At 37.5% G+C, this 22,659-nt stretch overlaps 1 protein-coding gene and 1 non-coding gene across 2 annotated transcripts; both read right to left on the bottom strand.

Annotated features, from left to right (window-relative positions):
• Positions 1-324: 324 nt before the first annotated feature.
• Positions 325-397, bottom strand: Trnak-uuu (transfer RNA lysine (anticodon UUU)). The gene has a single exon. It is a non-coding gene; the product is annotated as a tRNA-Lys (tRNA).
• Positions 398-10,100: 9,703 nt separating this feature from the next.
• Positions 10,101-21,188, bottom strand: LOC140144336 (uncharacterized). The gene is made up of 5 exons (XM_072166160.1): positions 21,030-21,188; positions 19,755-19,877; positions 16,822-16,957; positions 13,144-13,236; positions 10,101-11,485 (listed from the first exon to the last, which is right to left on the bottom strand). The coding sequence occupies exons 1-5, from the start codon at positions 21,135-21,137 to the stop codon at positions 11,295-11,297; spliced, it is 651 nt and encodes a 216-aa protein (XP_072022261.1). The 5' UTR covers positions 21,138-21,188; the 3' UTR covers positions 10,101-11,294.
• Positions 21,189-22,659: the final 1,471 nt, after the last annotated feature.

Genomic DNA, 22,659 nt, shown 5'->3' with positions numbered 1-22,659 from the left:
TCCAATACGAAAGGTCAAAATTTTCAATTGATCGTCGGCTTTTCATCCCACCTACATACACTTTAAGTATAAATCATCAGATTTGTAAAGTTTACTTCGAGTACTGTTAAATATCAAAAATATCAATTTTAATGATTTGCCATAAAATGTGTATTAAATTGCGAATTTCAAAAATTAAAATTATTTGATATCAGAAGGACATTCTTCGTATTCAGAATGCAATTCGATATGTCTGATGTGCTCTAATATCCCAAAATAAATACTGTCCAAACGTTCATACCCCAGCCCTTAAACATCCTCTGTTCCCGATAAAACAAAAACTTTCGCCCGGTAAGGGACTCGAACCCTTGGCCCTCAGATTAAAAGTCTGATGCTCTACCGACTGAGCTAACCGGGCTCAGCTGCTACAATGTCAGTGCACTTTAAATTTAATTTATAGGCATTGTTTTTACTCACAAAAAGAAAAATATATTTTATATGACGTGCTTACATTAAATGCAACCATTAGGATAATAATAAGAATAAAAAAATTGTCTCTATGGTTTCTTGTCCCAATAACACCATGTACCAAGTTTTATTCCCGAATAGCGGAGCGCGAGTCCCCGCTGGATGAGTTATTCCCGATAAAACAAAAAAAATTCGCCCGGTAAGGGACTCGAACCCTTGGCCCTCAGATTAAAAAGTCTGATGCTCTACCGACTGAGCTAACCGGGCTTAGCTGCTACAATGTCAGCACACTTTAAATTTAATTTATAGGCATTGTTTTTACTGTCAAGAAGAAAAATTTGATGTGCTTTATTGTAAAATCAACATAGTAATCAGTAAAATATTAGGAAATGTACAAATTGTACAACGAAAAAAAAGAAGAAGAAAAAAAGAAGAAAGACAAATACTTATAAGATACATTACAGTTACTACAAAGGAAGATTAAACGAAACGATTATGAAGGGAATGATCGAAAGGCCAGCACCGCTTTTTATAAAAGGTCACCCCTTTTATAAAACAGAAAAAAGAAAGCAAACTTAATGAGACTATCATCACACAAGACACATTTTTCGAACTGAGGTAAGTTGAGCCAAATAACTGAGGTAAGTAAACAGTGTACTTCGTTTATATCTATAAATGCGCTTTTATAAATACGCACGTTACCATCTCCGCGCTGCCATAACAGCTTATAGACAGTAAGTCTCGAAGTGACCTTTTACATAGCGAGTGGTCTTTCTATACCTTTGAATGCAAAGGCGGAACAACATGAGACTGTTGTGCAGCAAAATTGTATATTTTGTTCAACGTTGTGATTATATTTTAAACGTTTCCGTCGTTGAATATCTTTTCCGTCGTCAAATACTTTCAAAATGCTGTTTTTGATCAAATATTACAAATAATTTTGCAATTCAACATGTTCAATCATCATGCAGTTATTGTTAACTACATTTATGCACACAACACAGGGGCAGTCACAATAGGCAAAAGAGGTTATCCACTTCACTTATGTGTGACTTCTAACAAAAGGCGCTGGTTCCCGTAGTATTCCTCATTCAAACCAATTCAATGCACGACCTCGGAATTACCTGCATGACTTTGGCGGGCTGTTTTGAAACAGTGATGGTTGCACATTGCAGGGACTTCTTTTGAAAGTCCTGAACAAGGTATATCAGTCAGGGATCTACACGAAGGGTAAGCATCCTAGACTGCTGCCCTCATTCGGAATACGTATCCTAGGTCTAGACAATAGGCGGATTAGCGGCCATTTTGTCTTCGACATGATTTTATTCACGTGTTCTTATACTTTAGTACACAAATATATAAGTTAACAGGTTTACAATATTAAAATTATATTTTGAATATACAATATATTCTGTCGTAAATCGATCAAATGACGGTGATTGTTCAGGTATTATATGCTTGATAAAATTAAACTGTCTGACCAGCTAGTATTCTCCTCCGCCGTCAGTGTGATTCCAGACACTCCACGTACCGTGTTGCGAAGGAGGAGGAGACTAAAGCTGTATTGACGAACACGCATGCGTTAAAAAATATGTAGCCTAGGTCGAACAATAGCGTGACGTAGTTTCCGGCATTGTTCCTATGCACTTTCACCCTCCTGTATCAGTCGTTGATAGGATATGCAGCTTATAGAACACGGATAACCTCTATTGAACTCTACTGGTAGCGCTGTGTTGTAGATATAGGAGATGAACTAGTTAGCGTCATATATGAAAAAGTATAAAAGCTATGATTTTAGTACTTGCTCTTTGTTTCAATTACTTATTCTTTTTTAAAATATCTGAACTTTCAACCCGGTACAAGCTTTAATAACGTGGGCCATACATTTGTACGAGAAAGGCTTGGTCGTATTTGCAAGAGGGGTGTCACGAAACCAAATTTAGTACTTTCTGTCAATCAAGTATGGTTTATTCTCTACATGTCAATCTTTAAATCATTAGCATACTCCTTATAATAACGGGGGACCGTCTTGATGAGTGAATGACAGCAAACCAGTGAAAAATACCCCAAAACTCAGTCAGTGGAGCTCCGCCCGTACGTGTCAATAGCGTCATTATCGATTGGATTAGTCGACCGTAGCGGACAATTCGATCGCTCATTTGATTAATAGTATCACGTGCTAATAAATTTGCGTTGGACAATCGATTACTATAATGGTTTAGTACTGCATATCTCGGTTTAATCTTCATTAAGCGGGTTTATGGCTGGAAAGGTCACGGTGAATTTGCCGTTATAAATTTGATGATATTTATCTAAAGAGTTCCTGTCCCTTTTTGTATAGTGGTCAATGCATGAGGATTTGGTTACGCTTGCTGGTCACGTGCGTATTTATAGTTTTAACCGAAGTACACTTGTAAAGAAATTCGCAATGTATTTCCAGCGCCAATATGCATGCCACTCATCTCATCTGAATATTTTGTTCATTATACTGGATAATAGGATTCTGCACGCAGATTCCGAGATTCTATCACGCTTATTTTTATGAACACGTGCCAGGTGTTCAAAAGATTTTACGACCACGCCCAAGGTATAAGCTAGGCTATATGGTCATTTATATTTTACGGTTCAAACAATAATGTACTTAGGAGTGGTTTAAAAGTGAATAGTACCGTCAATGAAAGTGTCATTCGGTATGTTTGTCCTTATGAACTTTCGTCATATTGTTGGAAAACATGGAGGAGTAGAAAAACAAATTTTGCAAGGAGCTATGGAAAGTCTTCAAGGCCGACGTGGAAGGGGAGGTCCAATAACATATTTTACTAACGACGTGAAGTTGGTTTGTAACCAAGGAAGGCATGGTGCAACGCACTTGGCAACATCTGGCAACAAAGAGACATCTGAGGTAACCATATTTTCCTTTTTTTCTCTTTATTTGTGTTCATAACTCACTGACACTGTCACGAATGTAAATTTATAAGTTCCCCCTAACGCTTTTTGAAATAAATGAAGAAAAAATGAAACAAAAACAAAACAAAACAAAAAAGGAAAAAGAAAAAAAAACCCGAAATTTAAAATGGTATGTGTAGCCTCATTTGTTTTACACATCTGGATCCGACCAACACGACTGACCCAGCAAACACAAAATGTTTTAAAGAAAACGCTTAAATGTCAGGTTATATAAAGGGTATAAAAACGTAATAACATTCAAAAACATTTTGCTGCAAAACATTCTAAATAGAATGTTATTCAAGTGTTGACAAAATATTTTACAAAATTGTTTGGCCCAAATGTTTTACAATAACGTTTCAAAAACGTTTTAAGAACTTTATATAACCCGACTTTTAAAATAAACGTTTTAAGAACATTTTTATGTTTGCTGGGTATTGCAATATCTGCTGAGGAGAGCGCTCACAAGTTCGATTATAATGTACTATAATAAACTATAGCATACCCTATGAAAATACACATATGTAACGTGTCATATCAAAAGCAGACACTTTTGGGTAGGATCGTAAATGGAGAAATAGCCAAAAATCTGCCCGGGGTGATTTTTTTCACAATTTGAGTTTGTTACGAATTTGTGATGTTATTATTGTTAAAAATATTGTCTGATAGTTTCAGACCGGAAAATAACTGGCATCTTCTATTTTTTGAGAAAGTTTTAAAGGTAATTCCTATTCTCAGCATTATCAATATAATAATAGGCCGATATCTCAATTTCCAATTTTATAATACCATAACTTTCGAACTTGATATCTCCGCTTTGGAATGTCCGATTTCATTGGGGAAAACGGCATTGTGGAGCAAAATATCTCTAATATGTAAGATATGTAAAAACCTCAAAATTGATAACCTGCCCAAAAGTGTCTGCTTTTGACATGACACGTCACATAATTATATTTAAAAGCCATACGATCTTTTAACTTGAAAATGCTACACTTTTTCAAACCTGATATTTTGGCATATCGTTTGAAATGTTTACAAATTTCCCTGCTTACACCATAGCACTCTACTGTCTATGCTTACACCAAATTTGAATTATTAATGTCGTCAGTAAAGTTCGTTATCAAATAATAAACTAAAAATGGCACACCACCTTACAAACATTATTGTAGCCCGTGTAAAATCGTGTTTATTGAAAAACAAACGATCGAAAAAGTTTGAGATTCTTAATATTGAATTCCATTATCAAAAACAGTAAGGCATTGATACACTACACATATATTTTTTTAAAGCACGAAAAAAGGCATAAAATACTGTCCTCACTGTTCATTATCATAATAGATTTGTAGTTCGAAGAGCCACCAGCTCTAGCTTATCCATGCCTTAATTGCTCTGCTCTCACAGCAGTGGACTTCGGGTATATATATAAATGCGCTTTTATAAATGCGCACGTGACATCTACAAGTCGCCATACCGTGTTGAACGATGTAAGGTACCCGGATGTACACAAATTCCACACGCAAAAGTATAAGCGAAAATGACAGGTTACAAGGAAAATTGCTTTTGCAAAATAGTGGCATTGATTGCAAAGGATAAAATAATTTGACCCGAAACATAAACTCTTTATTTGGATTTTCCATTACCAAAAAAAAAAATAATGACGGAAAAGCTAGATATAGCTGATTTAAAAACTTATATTTCATTATTTCCGCGCTAAATGGGCGTGGTAATTGCTCATATTGATGACGAAATGTGATTCCTGCTGGCATTAAGGTAAGAACTGAGTAGCTGCCGATGATGTTATTGGATAATTTCTGCACGCGATGATAGGGAACTTAGGGGGCTGTCATTTTCTTCGGAAGGAATGGGTGATGGATTTATTTATTTGGGAGTCAAGATAAGTATTTCCCCTCCTCCCCTCCCCGCGTAGTGCCGCCACTGAACATAACCCTGACCCTAATTTTAACTCTAATTTTAACGTAAATTGACGAAACTATGTAACTTTAGCCCTTTTCGGAATAATGACCCTCTCGAACTAAATATGCTAGATGTCCCCGCCCGACCTCCTCAACCCTTAACTTATTCATTCGCTCGCTCACATTCAATTAAGTATCAAATGGACAAAAAACAAATTCAAAATGTGTTTTTAAGCACCTGTTGTGTCCCCCATGCTAAATCGGTAATCTGTACACCCTTTGACGTACGTAGATGACTGTACATGATCTAATCTAGTCCTGGCCCTGTCCTACAGACCCGTATACAATTTTTCAGGAAGAAAGTTTGAATGTTGATTCGAGTAGGGTATGCATAGGTCTTTCAAATTCTACTAGGTGGAAAATTCCAAAACCGGGCATACTCTGTATATGGCCGTTTTTCAAAATGGCCGCCAAAATGTACTTATGAACCAGGTATAATGACAATAACTCTGAAACTATTTGACCTAGAGGGGTGATTGAGGTGTCTATCCCCACTAAATCAAGGCTGTCTGATTGAATGAAGGGGATTTCATGGTTGTCCGAGGTCTAGGACACCTGAAATCCAAGATGGCCGCCCGTAGCAACCATAATCATCATATTCGCCAGATGAAATGACAATAATTCGGAATCTGCTTGACCTACAAGGGTCATTAAGGTGTCTATCCCCACTAAATCAAGGCTTTCTGATTGAATAAAGGGGTTTCATGGTTGTCCGAGGTCTAGGACACCTGAAATTCAAGATGGCCGCCCATAGCAACCAGATAATCATCATATTAGCCAGATGAAATGACAATAATTCGGAATCTGCTTGACCTGCAAGGGCCATTTAGGTCTCTATCCCTATGAAATCAAGACTGTCTAATTGAATGAAGAGGGTGTCATGGTTGTCTGATTTCTAGGACCCCCGGGTCTAGGACAACCACAATCTAAGATGGCCGCCCATAGCACCCATATAAATATTCACATTAACCAGGTGAGATGACAATATCTCAATAATTATTTGATCCAGAAGAGCAATTAAGGTGTGTAACTTCGCTAAATCAAGGCTGTTTGATTAAATGATGTAATATCATGGTTGTCTGAAGTCGAAGTCACACCAAACCAGATGGCAGCCATAGCAACCACTATTAACCAAGTAAAATGTCATCAATTAGAACCTCTGTAACATAGAGGCTGGATTAATGCCGCCAAAATACGTTTTTTTCACTAATTGGATTTGAAACATGTTAACAACACAATTGGGGAGAAATGTTTCTGCTGTAACCTTCAAAGCCATTTACCATTGATAAGTTTGAATATTTAATGTGTTAAATGCTGTTTTAATGCCACTCTAACCCATTTTTGAGTGAAAAAATGTATTTTGAAGGCCATTTTGGACCTCATAATCGGCGCCATTTTGGATTAAAAACATATTAGCAACATCATTTAGGGAGAAATGTTTCTGCTATAACCCTCAAAGCCATTTTTCATCGATTATTTTGAATATTTATTGCTTATAATGCTGTTTCAATGACACTCTAACCCATTTTTTTTAGTGAAAAAACATAGTTTGGCGGCATTAATCCAGCCTCTATGTTACAGAGGTTCTAATACGGAAGGACCTGGCCACCCACCGTACTATTTGGCCTTGAATGTAAGCATGAGAGTACAAAGTCAAAAGAAAACGATGGTATCGGAAGGTGCGACCCGCAGGCCGGAAGATACGTCAATGGCTACTGGGGAAGAGAGAGATGCTGCTCAGAGTACACCTGTTGGTGATGACAGATCAGGATTAAAGCCTGCTACAGGAAGTCCTGTTCTTGACGGTCCCAGGAAGGAAAGGAACAGCACCCCTTTAAGGAAGCCAATAAATATTGCTACATGGAATGTACGCAGTATGTCAGGAGGAAAGATTGAAGTTGTGGAGAAGGAGATGGTTGCAAACAATATTAAGATCCTAGGAGTAACAAAGTTGTGGTGGCTTGGACAAGGGAGGTTCACTACAGATGATGGAAGTATGTTTATCTATTCTGGAAAAGATACTGGAAGGAAACGTGGAGGTGTGGGTTTCATAATAGAAAGAACCACAGCCAAGTGTGTTTTGGGATATAATCCAATAAATGAAAGAGTGATGACTGTAAGACTGCAAGGACATCCTTTAAATATATCTATCATACAAGTGTATGCACCAACATCAGATGCATCAGAGAGTGAGATGACAGACTTCTATGAGATGGTACAAGGAGTTATGGATAGTATACCTAGAAGAGACTTACTCATCGTACTGGGGGATTGGAATGCTAAGATTGGCAAAATGAAGGAGAAAACTGGGTGTATAGGCCAATATGGACTTGGGATCAGAAATGAACGTGGAGACAGACTGGAGGAATTTTGTGAAGCTAATAACCTAGTCATTGGGAACACGTTATTTCAGCATCATCCACGGAGACTGTGGACTTGGATGAGCCCAGGAGATAGAACAAGAAACCAGATCGATTACATCATGGTCAGGAAGAGGTGGAGAACATCACTCCAAAATGTCAGGACACGACCAGGCGCTGACTGTGGTAGTGACCATCAGCTACTTGTAGCCAAAGTAAAACTAAAACTGAGAGCTAAGAGAGACAATGCACCACCTACCAGGTATGATGTTGACAACATTCCCACTCAATATTCAGTAGATGTGAAGAACAGGTTTGATGAGTTACTGAAAGTTAATGAAGAGGAGCAGACCCCAAATGAATTGTTGGAAGACATGAAAGAAGCAGTCCAGAGCACAGCAAAGAAGTACATCCCTAGAAAGATGAAACGGAAACAGCCGTGGATCTCTCAGCAGACCTTAAACCTAGCTGATGACAGGAAGAGAGCAAAGGCAGATGGAGGAAAGGAAGAATGGGCACGCTTAAACAAAGAGGTCTCCAAAAGTGTTAAGGAGGACAAAAGAAACTACATCGAAAGGAAGTGTGTGGAAATGGAAAGATGTAAGGGTGACTCAAAAATAGCTTTTGGTATTGCCAAAGAACTTACCAAGAAGTGGACCCCAGGATGGATGTTATAAATGATGAGAAAGGTAACACTCTTACCGAAAGTGTAGACATCAAAAGGCGATGGGTTCAGTATAGTTCCCAGCTGTTTGAGGCACAAGATGACAAGGTGTATGTACAGTGTGAAACGAGTGAGGAAGAACCTCCACCATTGAGATCTGAAGTTGAGCTTGCCATGGAACAAATGAAAAATGCTAAGTCACCTGGCATTGATAATGTAGCTTCTGAGTTGTGGAAGGCAACTGGGAAAGAAGGGATAGACCTAATGTGGCGTCTATGTGGTATCATCTGGAAAAAGAAGAAATGGCCGAGAGACTGGTGCAGGGCAGTATTTATTCCACTGCCAAAGAAGGGAAATTTGAAAGAGTGTGCCAATCACCGGACCATCAGCCTGATTTGTCATGCAAGTAAAGTGCTTCTGAAGATCATCATCAAGAGAATGAAGAACAAAATGGATCAGGAAATATCTGATGAGCAGGCAGGATTTCGTGAAGGAAGGGGTACTAGGGACCAAATTGTCAATATCAGGAATGTGATTGAGAAATGCAGAGAGCATAGACTTCCTCTTTACATGTGCTTCATAGATTACAGTAAAGCTTTTGACTGTGTTAGCCACCCTCAGATGTGGGAAACTATGAAAAGATGGGTTTTCCAAGTCATCTTGTGGATCTGATCAGCTGCTTATATGAAGACCAAGAATCGGCAGTCAGAACAAGTAGTGGAGACACAGATTGGTTCAAGATTGGAAGAGGCTTACGACAGGGCTGTGTGCTATCACCAAACCTATTTAACATCTACTCTGAAGACATAATGAGAACAGCTTTGGAGGGGTTTGAAGGTGGAGTGAAGTTTGGCGGTACAAGAATTACTAACCTGAGGTACGCCGATGATACCACTCTTATTTGTAGCAGCAGAGTAGAGCTGATTGATCTTTTGAAGCGCATCAAAGAGGCCAGTGAAGAAAAACACCTTCTCCTGAACACAAAGAAGACAAAAATAATGGTTGTAGACAGAGAGAGAAAAAGTGATGAGTTTGTGATAGATGGACAACAGATTGAGGAGGTGAAGCAATTTGAATATCTGGGTTCAATGATTAACAACAGTGGTGACAGCACAACTGAAATTAAGAGAAGACTGGCTATTGCAAGGACAACTGTGCAGGGCATGTCAAGCATATGGAAAAGCAGAGGCCTATCCATTGACCTCAAGGTACGCCTACTTCGTGCAACTGTGTTTTCCATTGCCACTTATGGATGCGAGTCTTGGGCTATGACCAAGAATGATAGGAAAAGAGTAGATGCTTTTGAGATGTGGTGTTACAGGAGGCTTCTACGAGTGACATGGAAAGACAGGAGAACAAATTCCTGGATCCTTGACAAGATTGGTACAAGTCTAACCATCAGAAGCGGCATAAGGAGAGAAAGCTGAAGTACTTTGGCCATATTGTCAGGAAACATGGAGGTGTAGAAAAACAGATTTTGCAAGGGGCCATGGAAGGCAAACGAGGAAGAGGACGTCCACCAACATCTTGGACTAATGACGTGAAGCTGGTTTCTAACCAGGGAATGCAAGGTGCAACACACTTGGCATCGGATCGAGTGAGATGGCGTACTCTTGTGAAGACCACAGCAGCGCTACACAGCGCCACCTGACACAGAGAGAATTGATGACATTTTACTTGGTTAATAGTGGTTGCTATGGCTGGTTTGGTGTGACTTCGACTTCAGACAACCATGATATCACATCATTTAATCAAACAGCCTTGATTTAGCGAAGTTACACACCTTAATTGCTCTTCTGGATCAAATAATTATTGAGATATTGTCATCTCACCTGGTTAATGTGAATATTTATATGGTTGCTATGGGCGGCCATCTTAGATTGTGGGTGTCCTAGACCCCGGGGTCCTAGACATCAGACAACCATGACACCCTCTTCATTCAATTAGACAGTCTTGATTTCATAGGGATAGAGACCTAAATGGCCCTTGCAGGTCAAGCAGATTCCGAATTATTGTCATTTCATCTGGCTAATATGATGATTATCTGGTTGCTATGGGCGGCCATCTTGAATTTCAGGTGTCCTAGACCTCGGACAACTATGAAACCCCCTTTATTCAATCAGAAAGCCTTGATTTAGTGGGGATAGACACCTTAATGACCCTTGTAGGTCAAGCAGATTCCGAATTATTGTCATTTCATCTGGCGAATATGATGATTATGGTTGCTACGGGCGGCCATCTTGGATTTCAGGTGTCCTAGACCTCGGACAACCATGAAACCCCTTCATTCAATCAGACAGCCTTGATTTAGTGGGGATAGACACCTCAATCACCCCTCTAGGTCAAATAGTTTCAGAGTTATTGTCATTATACCTGGTTCATAAGTACATTTTGGCGGCCATTTTGAAAAACGGCCATATACAGAGTTTGCCCGGGTTTGGAATTTTCCACCTAGTAGAATTTGAAAGACCTATGCATACCCTACTCGAATCAACATTCAAACTTTCTTCCTGAGAAATTGTATACGGGTCTGTAGGACAGGGCCAGGACTAAATCATCCCGGATGATGTTTTACTGTACCCCTTCACTCTTGTTGTTCCTAAGCTGCCGTGAACCACTGATTTCTGGCCCATGTGGTTGTCTTTTATAGTTCCTAGGTGCCTATATAAGTTCGTGAGCTGTGTCACTCCTCATGGCTAATGTTCACTCTAGCATTTTATATAATATATAAAAAAAGTCATGCATGTGTCAATTAATTTTATGATTATTTAGAATTTAGTTTTGAAGACAAATGTTATCATGGTTACAAGCCCAGAGCCAGATTTATAAGGAACAACTAAATAATTTTACAGTTCGGACATAATGATGCTGGTATTTATCAGTTACAAGTTGAACTTGGTTCCATCAAACAATAGTTTTGAAGACAAATGTAACACCGGTCTTGTCATGAAAGAACCCTTCACACGTTTTCGTGGCAACAAGGTTCCACTTTTCTTGAGCAACCATGTCTTGAATTGCCTCTTCCAATTGATTATTCTGAAACTCCTTCGCAGTCCAAAGATACTCTTCTCTCATTGAAATTACGATAATACCACCTATGGAAAAAAAATACAATCAATATGACTTGGGTCCATTTCCATTGATGATTTGGTCAAAGATGTTGTTGAGTGTGTAGGCCCCCTCGTCCTTGTTTAGAGTGTCATGTCCTTTTCTGCGGATCCAAATGGCTTCACTCTGAACAAGGACGAGGGGGCCTACGCACTCAACAACATCTTTGACCAAATCATCACGCCCTCAACGGTGCCTACTGTCACTCATAAAAGGAAACAGTCAGATGTGATGAGTTGCCAGTCTGATGAAGCCACTAGTGTAGTGATGAAACGTCACTAAAACGTGAGTCAAAAACTTCGTTTTTACTTAGGAATTGTTCAAAATGAACAAAATTTACAGTTGAAATCTACATTCCTAATGAACTTGTTCAAAGAAAAAAAATCCCTATCATTATTTACTTTTACTAAAAGAATACCGTTCGTAAGTAAGTTTAGTAAAATGAAACTTACGACTCGAAACTTACGATTTCGAGACTTACGAACCTTCGTAATGGACTCCAGGACTTTAGGCGAAGGGGAGGGGGATTTCTAAAAAGTAGACTTTATCCTTAATAAATTCGCTTTACCTGAAAACAAAATTCGGTAACATCGCATAATTATGTTGTTGGTTACTCAATGGTGGGACCGGATAGCAACATTTGCCATGTTTGCACAGTTTTTTCTGTTGGACCTAAGAGCACATCGGACACATTAAATTGCATTCTCAATAATACGAGGAATGTCCTTCTGATATCAAATAATAATTATTTTGATTTTTTGAAATCCGCCATGTGGCGTGATCAAGCAAAAGTAGACTTTTTCCTTAATAAATTCGCTTTACCTGAAAACAAAATTCGGTAACATCGCATAATTATGTTGTTGGTTACCCAATGGTGGGACCGGATAGCAACATTTGCCATGTTTGCACAGTTTTTTCTGTGGGACCTAAGAGCACATCAGACACATTAAATTGCATTCTCAATAATACGAGGAATGTCCTTCTGATATCAAATAATAATTATTTTGATTTTTTTGAAATCCGTGATGTGGTGTGATCAAGCAAAATCAGTCTGAAGTCGGAGATATACAAATTTCAAATTGAAATTGGACAACCCGTTCAAAAGATACGAGCAGTTAAAGAGTTTCCGAAACACTAGGAAACAGGATATTTCCTTTATTTAGCTATATCTTAAAATCAGTATTTGCGAATTCCGACTGATATTGGTTGATTACCTCACATATACGAAATTTTCAGATGATGGTGGGCGTTTAGATTTATAAAATTTCCTTCGAGAACTGTTAAATGTCAAAAATATCAATTACCATAACATTTGTATTATATCGCAGATTTCAAAAGATCTAAATTATTTGATATCAGAAGGACATTCCTCGTATTCAGAATGCAATTTGGTGTGTCTGGTGTGCTCCCATGTCCCACAAAAATACTGTGCAAACATCGCTATCCGATCCCTAAACGGATTGTATGGACAGAAAATATGACGAATTTGTTAAAATAGATTTTAATAAAAGAAAATGCTGCATTAATCACAAGCCACTACTACATCTATGGCGTAGGAAGTGTATGGTAAACAGGTAAATAATTGAGAAAGGTGGTCTACCTGTCACAGATCAGTAACAATTATTGAAAAATAGTAAATATTTACCTGGTTTAACAATTCGTAACATCTCTGGAAAACAGGATTGGTTCAGATGACCGGGCATAAAGGAACCACAGCACACTAATCCGTCATATGTATCTGAAATTCATAATCCTTATTATCCGTTATATGATTACTGATTCAAAAACGTTGTTCTATTCTATTAAACATTCTAATGTATCTCTTTGAAAAGCGACGCATTTGACATAGTGCCGTATTCAGACATTAAAGTCCTCGGTTAATAGCCAGTAGGGGGTTCTTTTACTTCATCTTGTTATCATGGTTATTTTGGTTTAATATGGACAGAAACCTTTCCTGACCATTATTCTGTAATAAACATTAAAAAAACAGGAACTAAACCCCCTTAAATAATGGCCATTATTCAAAAACGGGCTATTGTATTACAAATCTGTAAAATGCGTTGGAAGCAGAATTTATATCTGCGCATTTTTGATACGATAGCCCAGAAAACAATAAAACACCGGTCAATTTAATGTAGTGAGGTCCAGATTTGAAAGTTGCACTTACATACAAATTTTTACAATACAAAAACACTCAGATATCATTACACAGATTTCCTTCCATGACACTGAATACAAAGTCAATACAATTTACTGCAACTTTCAAATCTTGGGTTACATTGATTTAAATGTACGCTGTGACGACAATATTTAGTCAATTGCTACAAATGAGGTGTCAAAATTAACAGATTTGCAATACAATCACCCGTTTTTGAATAATGGTCATTATTTAAGGGGGGTTAGTTATTTTTTTGAGATGTTTATTTACGGGATGTAGGTAGAACCAAATCTTGCAGAAACTATGTGGAAAGATATCAAGTCTTAATTTCAAAGTCACAAATGAATTTTAAGAAATTAAGATGGCTTTGATACAGAATAATACAAATAATTCTCGGAACAAATGAAATTCTTTTTTAAAATGTTTACAGTGAATAAACGTCAAAATTATTTATGTATAATTTGTAATGAAGAGTAAGAGTTGTTAAGCTTATAATAAATGTATGATTGGTAAGGTGCGTTTTGAGAGCTGGTGAATCCACATTGTACTTTTTCTCTCCAACCACGTATTTCAAGTACAAAGAATAAAATTTACGGAAAAAAAGTAATCATTGTCCAACGTGTGAAGATTATATCGTCGTACTCGATAAGCAATGAAATAATTCATTAATAATAATATTAATTTATCAACAAATATTGATCTTTGTGGATTATTGAGTCAATCATTGTCAAACGTGTACAGAACGTGTTCGTCGAAAAAGATATGCAACAAAATAATATTAATTCATCAATATAATGCAACATGTGCATCACTTCATTTGAACATTTTGTAGATCTATGATTTTCCACTACAATTATATTATAGATTTTCATAGTAATCATGGTAATATATCGATGTAGCATTAACTAATTAAGTTAGGCAGCAAAAGCGTTTCAACAGAAACAAACAAGACAAAAAACGTTTGTTAGTGATTTTCTTTATCTGCTTTATTTAATTTATCTTGCACAGGTTTAAATTTCGTTTCATATTTAACAACAAATCTGTCACTGTTCATTGGTATGGTGGTGTAGAATATGAGGCATTGCAACAATCAGCCGCAAGTCGTATTGCAACAATTCGCCTCAATCTTTTTGTTCAAAATTCTGATTTTTACAATATTGTAATGTTTTTTTGTTTGTTTGTTTAAACGGTCGCTCCGTATGGAGACACGCTTGGGTCCTGATCCCGGGACCTGATGGGACCAGGCTCAAACAAAAATCCTTAAACCAGGCTAAAAAGCCTTTATAAGCATGCTGGCCTGTATGGAAAGAGAAGTGAGAAACAGATTTGAAGACAAAGAACAAGGAAAGGAAGACCACTCCCAACAATCAAGTTAACAATTTTACTGTCAGCCTTTGGGTCAAGAGAAAGGAAGTACGTGCTTAATCCAATCTCAACTGCCACAGAGCCTGTAATTTAGTACACTAACATACCCAGATTAATCCAGACTTTAAGTGCTGTAATTGTGGCAAAATATGAGATTTTGACGTCGTTTAATTATTAAGGCATGGGTAATGCCATTCTGTTTGGACTTCCAAAAGATCAAATTCACAGACTGCAACTCAAACAAAATACCGCTGCTAGACTGGTCACCCGCACAAAACCTTCTGAACACATCTCTCCTGTTTTGTTTGACTTACACTGGCTCCCTGTTAACTTCCGGCTGAAATACATGTACAAACTTATGTTACTCGCTTTACCAGGTTGTCGATGGAATTGCTCCCCCTTACATATATATATGAGCTTCTTGACTTTTACAACCCTTCTCGCCCGGTCTCCATTCTGCAAATAAAACTCTCCTTGTTCAACCTAAATCATCTCGTTCATAGGGTGATCGCGCCTTCTATGTGGCAGCCCCACGCATATGGAACAGTTTTCCCAATTTTATTCGCAGTTGCTCGTGAATCGAGTCATTCAAATCCTCACTCAAGAAATATTTTTTCGAGCTTGCTTATGAGCTGGATTAATTTGTAGTATACTTTGTTATTTTTTACTTGATGTATCTTGAAATGTTCTATTGTTGATTGCATTTGTTCCTTGTTTCCATTTTTCCTGCTGGTATATTTTGTTTTTGCTCCGTATGCGCCACGAGCGTTTATTGCAGATATTAGTCGAACGCGTACGCGGTGCCCAAAACACTGTACGTACACGGCGTGCAGGAAGGTCATAATACATCAAAAGGACCGAAGTCGGTCACAATCGACAGAGGGTTATGCATTGGCGACATTATGCGCTGGAACAGAATTTTTTCTTTGTGTTGCATTATCTGCTGAGGTCAAAATTAAAAGGGGACAAACTAATATTTTGTGGTACAGAAATACAAAACTATTTTTATGGAAATGTTGCAACTTGACTTTAAGGATAAACACTCTAGTATACTGGATTTGATTGGTCTAAAAATATTTTTCATTTTTCATTTTTTTTAACAAGGCGATATGAATATTGATACGAAATTCAACACTGTTCAATGCGCGGAAAATGAATTGTGCAGAAAATATGTCACATAAATGATACGTCATCGGAATAAATTCTGACTGGATGAAGGGAACACTCGAGGTTTCGACAAAAACCAATCAAAGAGGCCCATTTTTAGCTAGAAGCTTCACAGCTCCTACATTGCTATGTACTCAACCGTGTAATCAAAGACTGTGGTGGAGACATTCGCTGCTTGTTGATGTTCTCTGCTTGGAAGCTCTTGGGACGAAAATGTGTGCTCAGGTGTATCGAGGTGGAAACTGTGCGCATGATGGTTTATAAGAGAATCGTTTTTGTATAGAAACCTTTCCATATGAGTATATTAAATAAAATATCCCCAAAAGTCCAACTCAATTTGATTGTCCTATAGGGGCACTGGCAGAGACATTATAAGACGCGCAGCTTTCCGAATTAGTATCGTAGACTCTCGGCCGTACACTAAAGTATACACAGCGCCATGTAGCATTTTTTGAGTGGGTGAGCAAAGGTGGGAGGGGGGAGACAACTTTTAAGGGGGGGGGTGCTTTGACGAAAATTGTCAAAATGGGCAAATACCCCCTTTGCCCCCCACAGCTACGCCACTGGTGCGATCAGATATAGATAAACTTCAAATGACACATGTACGGAAGTGAAGAGCCATAGATGACTTACCACATATAATGTCCAAAGGATTTGAGCCAATCTTGGAGCAGATCAGTGTTTTGTAAACTTGTTTTTCTTCACTGACTTTGAGGCTACTCTGTGACATGTCAATAGCATCTATGTTAATAAACTGATGCATTTTAAGCTAAAATACGGCAAAAAGAAATATAAGAAATACGAAATACAAGAGTAAAAATCTGCTTCAGTTTTGTTGTTGTTGGAACTTCCCCTGTTAAAAGTCATTTAAAGGGTAAAATGGAAGAACAAAATACTTATTTTGTTTGATTCAGTTAACAAATCATCAGATTATAATTGAATGATTAAATATTAAAACTTAGCAAATTGGTCCGTATGCTAAGGTTGAAGTTTAATAGGCCGAATACTAACCATAAGATGTTACCAGTAATTTCATGATACCATGTTTAAATCTTCGAATAAATTATAGTACAGGGCGCTATCGGGTGATTTTTGAGTTACCATCTAGTTTTGCTACATCAGTGGACCCAATGATTTTGGCATCCTTACACCTCAATTGGTTCCATTTTTTTCTATGCCCCCATCCTTTCCACAAGTGGTCGAAGGTTTATATTGGGCCAAAATCAACAAAATTTGTTCTACCATGTTGTAAGATACCTCAAGTTGTTCCTCTCAATGCTAGGAATAAAAAAGTCAACTATCATTCTGCACTAACATAGGTCTACTTATTTCAGGTGCTATAGAGTAAACTAGGTCAAATGTCAAATATCTCATGCACAAAGGCTAACTTTTAAAAATGCACAAAAAAATCGCAATTTGTCTCAAAATTCTCCTCTAGGCAAACAGAATATTTTTATTTATTTATTTTTATTTAAAGGCATATATTGGAATGTCATCTTTCCCTGGGTAAGATCTGACACCAGGCCAGCCCATGGCCAGAGGGTAACATGAGTAGGTTTGTTTCACCTTGAAGGCAAGGATAGTCTTGCTAATATGGGCTAACTTTCCCCTAGGCCATCCAATATGCCATGAATTAGTAGGACTACAACTGATCTATACTGGTCAGTTTATACTCCTATTTCACATCTGTTAATTTTATATGTGCCTTTAATGACATCTTTAACGAGGGTAAACCCTGATCAGTACAAGCACTGCTTTCCATAGGGGCCCTCGATACAATAAAACATATAAACAAATGATTTACAAAGAAATAAATGTAGAATACACTTAGAAAGTCATTGCACCAATTGTAAATACAAGATATACTAGTGGCAAATGGTGGTCATAGACCACAAACCTAGCTGGGCGTGTTGGTGGAGGTATCTGACCCCTGCAAAATGCTCCAATTATGTTCCCCTGGTCATGAGGTTTGTTATCACCGAGTTTGAGTCCCGTACTCCTTACAGATGTCCAGAAAATGCAATTTTAAGATTTGACCCCAGATTACCTTTGACCTGACCCCTGCAAAATGTTCCAAAAATGCCCCCCTTGGTCATCAAGTTTGTTGTCACCGAGTCTGAGCCCGTACCCCTTACAGATGTCCAGAAAATACATTTCTAAGATTTGACCTCTGCATGACCTTTGACCTGACCCTGCAAAATGTTCACCTGGTCATGAGATTTGTTGTCACTGAGTTTGAGCCCCATACCCCTTACAGATTCAGAAAATGAAATTATAAGATTTGACCCCAGATAACCTTTGACCTGACCCCTGCAAAATTTTCCAAAATGTTCCCCTGGTCATTAAGTTTGTTGTCAGCGAGTTTGAACCACGCACCCCTTACAGATGTCCAGAAAATGCATTTCTAAAATTTGACCTCTGCATGACCTTTGACCTGACCCCTGCAAAATGTTCCCTTGGTCATGATATTTGTTGTCACTGAATTTGAGCCCCATACCCCTTACAGATGTCTAGATAATATAATTGTAACAGTTTACCCCCTTAATGACCTTTGACCCTAATTCTGTGTGTAAGGTATGGGCACTGGGTAAAGCCGATGCACATGTGTAAGTGACGTCATTGTGCTATGTAATATGTGGCAGAAGAAGCATTTTGAAGATATTTGGTTATATACCAAAAATGCCCCTTTAATGACCTTTGATCCCAATTCTGTTTGCACCCTATGGGCACTGGTTATAGCCGATACATATGTGCTAGTTACGTAATTGTAGGGTGTAACATGTAGGAGGAGAGCATTTTGAAGTTTGTTCCCAGAAAGAAGAAAGAAAGAAAGAAAGAAAGAGGAATCGGGTAGAAAAACAGTACCTAGCTCGGGGTGTTGTAAACCCCCCAGCTAGGTAAAAACAAATAAATATTATAAAATTACACCCCAGCTAGGTAAAAACAAATAAATATTATAAAATTACAAACTACATAATATATACAGAAGTAATACCATAAAATATTTAAAAGATTTAAAACACATGAGACTATAAACAGGATAGACTAGTTAGGTTTGTAAAATGTGCTCCTTGCAAGAATATGAAAATAGGTGTTTTTTTTAAATAGGAAAATAGTTTGTTTAAGAAATGTATAACCTCAGAATCGGATGAAATCACGGGTCAAAGGTTATAAATTTTTTTTATTGAAGTTTGGATCCACTAACTCTGAAGGGGACAAGACAATAAAAATTGAACCAAAATGTGAATATGTTTGAGATTTCCTAAATTAAGGGGAGTAATTTGAGACCAGTTTCGATGAAGTCGGACCATTTTAAATTTTGACCTCTGTGTATGAAAGTTTTAACATTTGACCTATTCTATCTAATAACTCCTGAACTAAGCAAAAACTGTGACAATTGACTTTTTTTAATTCCCTGAGACAAGAGGAACAATTTGAGATACATTACAACATGATGGGACTATTTTTAAGTTCTGGTCTAGTCTGTGCTATACATGATGATGATGACTTAGCATTTGTTTCAAAGATCCATGCATGATTTCATATCACATTCACACTACCCCTACCTGTTCGCCTACCATACCGGTACCAGAACAGAAATCGAGAATTCGGGCATCCTTGTCAGGGACGTTATCTGCAAGAATACTTGCAGCAACTTGAGGTCCGTTATAGCCAAATCGTTTGAAGTCCTGAAAAGTTAACCAAAACATAGTAAATATCCCAGATAATAATTATTATACTATCAAATATCCAATAGCTTCAATACCATACTAAGTGCAGGTCGGCAGTTGATCGGAGTATTATTCAGTGGACGAAACTTGTAGACATCTGTGTTGGCTAACACGGGATATTGTGTGAATAATATCTTACTTTAAGTTGGGTAACCTGATTGACAGCCTCATCCCCCCACTTTAGGGGATGTCATTGTCTTCGGTGGGGGGGGTCATTTTTTACGACCCCTATCTTGAGTCTAAATTTTATGACCCCTCTTCCGCTTACACAGACTTTAGACAATTCATTGTCGGCACTAAGGTGCGGAGCGCGCCAAAACTTAAGAGTGAAGAAATAATGCCCGCAGCGCTAAAATTTTTGAGTCACCAGCACCCCCCCCTATTTTGGGTATTAACAAATTATATGCCAACCCCCCTATTTTTGGTCTCAAAATTATATGACCCCCCCCCCCCTCGTATATTCATGAATGCTTGAATGTGACAACATTTTGTGTTTTACATAGGTTTTAAAGACTTTGATTTTCCAAATATATCAGGTCACCTTCATTTAATATGTCATTTAATAAAAAATCTATTTCATGCAATTTTAGGCCAAAATGAACATCAATTTTGCTTTATAAAGGCCAGTGCGCGCGAAGCACCAAAAATAAATGATATAGAGGGCAATTATTGGCCCCCATATATTTGGGGCCCGGGCCCATCTGGCCCAATGGTAAATCCGGCCCTGGTATGTAAACAACCTAAGCAACTGGATTTGAAGCCAGATTAGTATAGACATGTAGGCCTATATAAGATTCGCGTGTCAGTTGGACGCCTTTACACTTGCAAAAGTGCCTATAATTCGTATAATTCTAAAACTAAATATGAGTCAACTAATTGTTAAAATGCGACCTTTTCCTATTCAAATAATGGTAAATGCTTGTAGAGATGACATCAGATTCAAAGAAGTGTCAAAATACGCAGGATAAGATATTAAAATACATAAAACACATACATTAAACACATACATTAAACACATACATTTACCCGGGCATTTACCCAAATGTTGATAAATTATGTGTTCTTTTCCAAGTGCAAAGATACTTTTTTTACGCAGTAAGGAAAATTTACCTGGTCATAAGAATCTGCCCATTGATCATATAGAATGAACAATTCGTCATGGTTAGTCGGCAGTCCCTGGTTGTAAGTTGATGCAAACATATCATCTACAGTGCCCATATTGTTGTCTTTTTGCTTAAAAGCCTGGAATACACGTCATACATTGATATACTCTTCTGCATTAATTAATAGTATGTGACATTTGCTACGTGTAAAATAGTGTAATGTTGCGGTCAATTTAATCAATATATCCAACATGTTTTACTTTTACTGTTGCTGCTGCTGCTGCTGTTGTTGTTGCTATTATTGTCGTTGTTTTTACTAATCCCGAAAGCAGGAATCCAAAAGATATAGATGGGTATAACAATGAATTTAAGGCTTTTTTAGGGCATTTCGTGATCTACAGCATCATCATCCCACTTTTATCACAAAAAGTTGAGATTTTTATACCACTGGAAACCTCTGGCTACATAATGTTTATGTACACATTTTTTTTGCAGATTAATTCGTTTAGCAAAAATATGGTGGAATTTGAATTACGTTCTGGTACAGCAGAACGAAATTACAACACATTGTCTATGGAGCAGTGTAATACACATAATCATGCGTAACTCACAAACGCAAAATCGGAATCAACTGGAATTTTGGGACTAAGCTTTTTTTGTGGATATCTACTGAAAAATGTCATACAAAGAGGATGATAGGATTACGAAATACTCCTTTATGTTGTACATCTGATCAGATGGATTTGATCATGATGCTTGCTAAATTGAAAAAAAATGACACAAATCTACACATCTGTAGTTTTAGGAATCTGTGTTTGCTAATATTTTGGGAACTATAAGCGTGTTTATAGTGACTTTATTATGTACTTAAGTGTATGTACAGGGTGTCCCAGAATGATCTATACCGAAAAATTTATTTAGGGATGAAGAGCATTAAGTATTGTTTTATATTCTCAAATTTACATATATTTAGCTTTCTTAGGAATTTTAGATGTTAGAAATTGGACGTTTCTAATAGAAGTTACAGGATATTACGTAAAATTGCTGAATTCTAAATTTCGACAAAACAACCTATTTTGAAAACCTGTAAAATCGCTGACTATTCAGCATGTTCAGCACTAACCTATTTGGAAATGGAAAATGTTATGCAGGTACATTTGTTTTGTCCTGTTCTTACTTCCACTAAATAGTTGTAATCTATCGAATATTTATGATTGAGTGACCTTATACAATTCTTTCTTTCGCGGCCGTTTTGAAGGTATAATTATAGAGGTTATTCGTATTCTATAAGCTGCATATCCTATTATCGACTGCTATAACTTGTTTTGGACTTTCAAAAGAAATACCTGATGTTAACTTTCGAAAAATCATGAAAAGCGCCCTCATGCTCAATTTTGACCCAAAATGTCCATTTTTAAGAAAACGCGATGTCCAATTTTCATGCAACTTCCAAAATTAGGTATTTTGAGCTCATTTACATATATTTAGACACCAAAAACATAGCAACATGCCAGAAAAGGACTACTTTGAAGGATTTTGTATGGTGACACAAGAGGGCGCTGCACACTTTTTTCACGGACACCATGCCAAAAATTTTGTCAGTTCATATTGAGATAGGGTAAAAGGAATAAATAAAA

This window comes from Amphiura filiformis, unplaced genomic scaffold (assembly GCF_039555335.1).
Source record: "Amphiura filiformis unplaced genomic scaffold, Afil_fr2py scaffold_50, whole genome shotgun sequence".
Taxonomy (NCBI): domain Eukaryota; kingdom Metazoa; phylum Echinodermata; class Ophiuroidea; order Amphilepidida; family Amphiuridae; genus Amphiura; species Amphiura filiformis.
The sequence above is the reverse complement of the archived record's forward strand: the minus strand, read 5'-3'. Positions and strand labels throughout refer to the sequence as shown.

Excerpts from the sequence above, each read along its gene's own strand:
- LOC140144336 (XM_072166160.1), bottom strand. The coding sequence starts at position 21,137 with ATGGGCACTGTAGATGATATGTTTGCATCAACTTACAACCAGGGACTG. Across the intron at positions 19,878-21,029 it reads GGGCAGATTCTTATGACCAG|GACTTCAAACGATTTGGCTA; the intron begins GTAAATTTTCCT and ends TTAACTTTTCAG. Across the intron at positions 11,486-13,143 it reads GTTACGAATTGTTAAACCAG|GTGGTATTATCGTAATTTCA; the intron begins GTAAATATTTAC and ends TTTTTTCCATAG.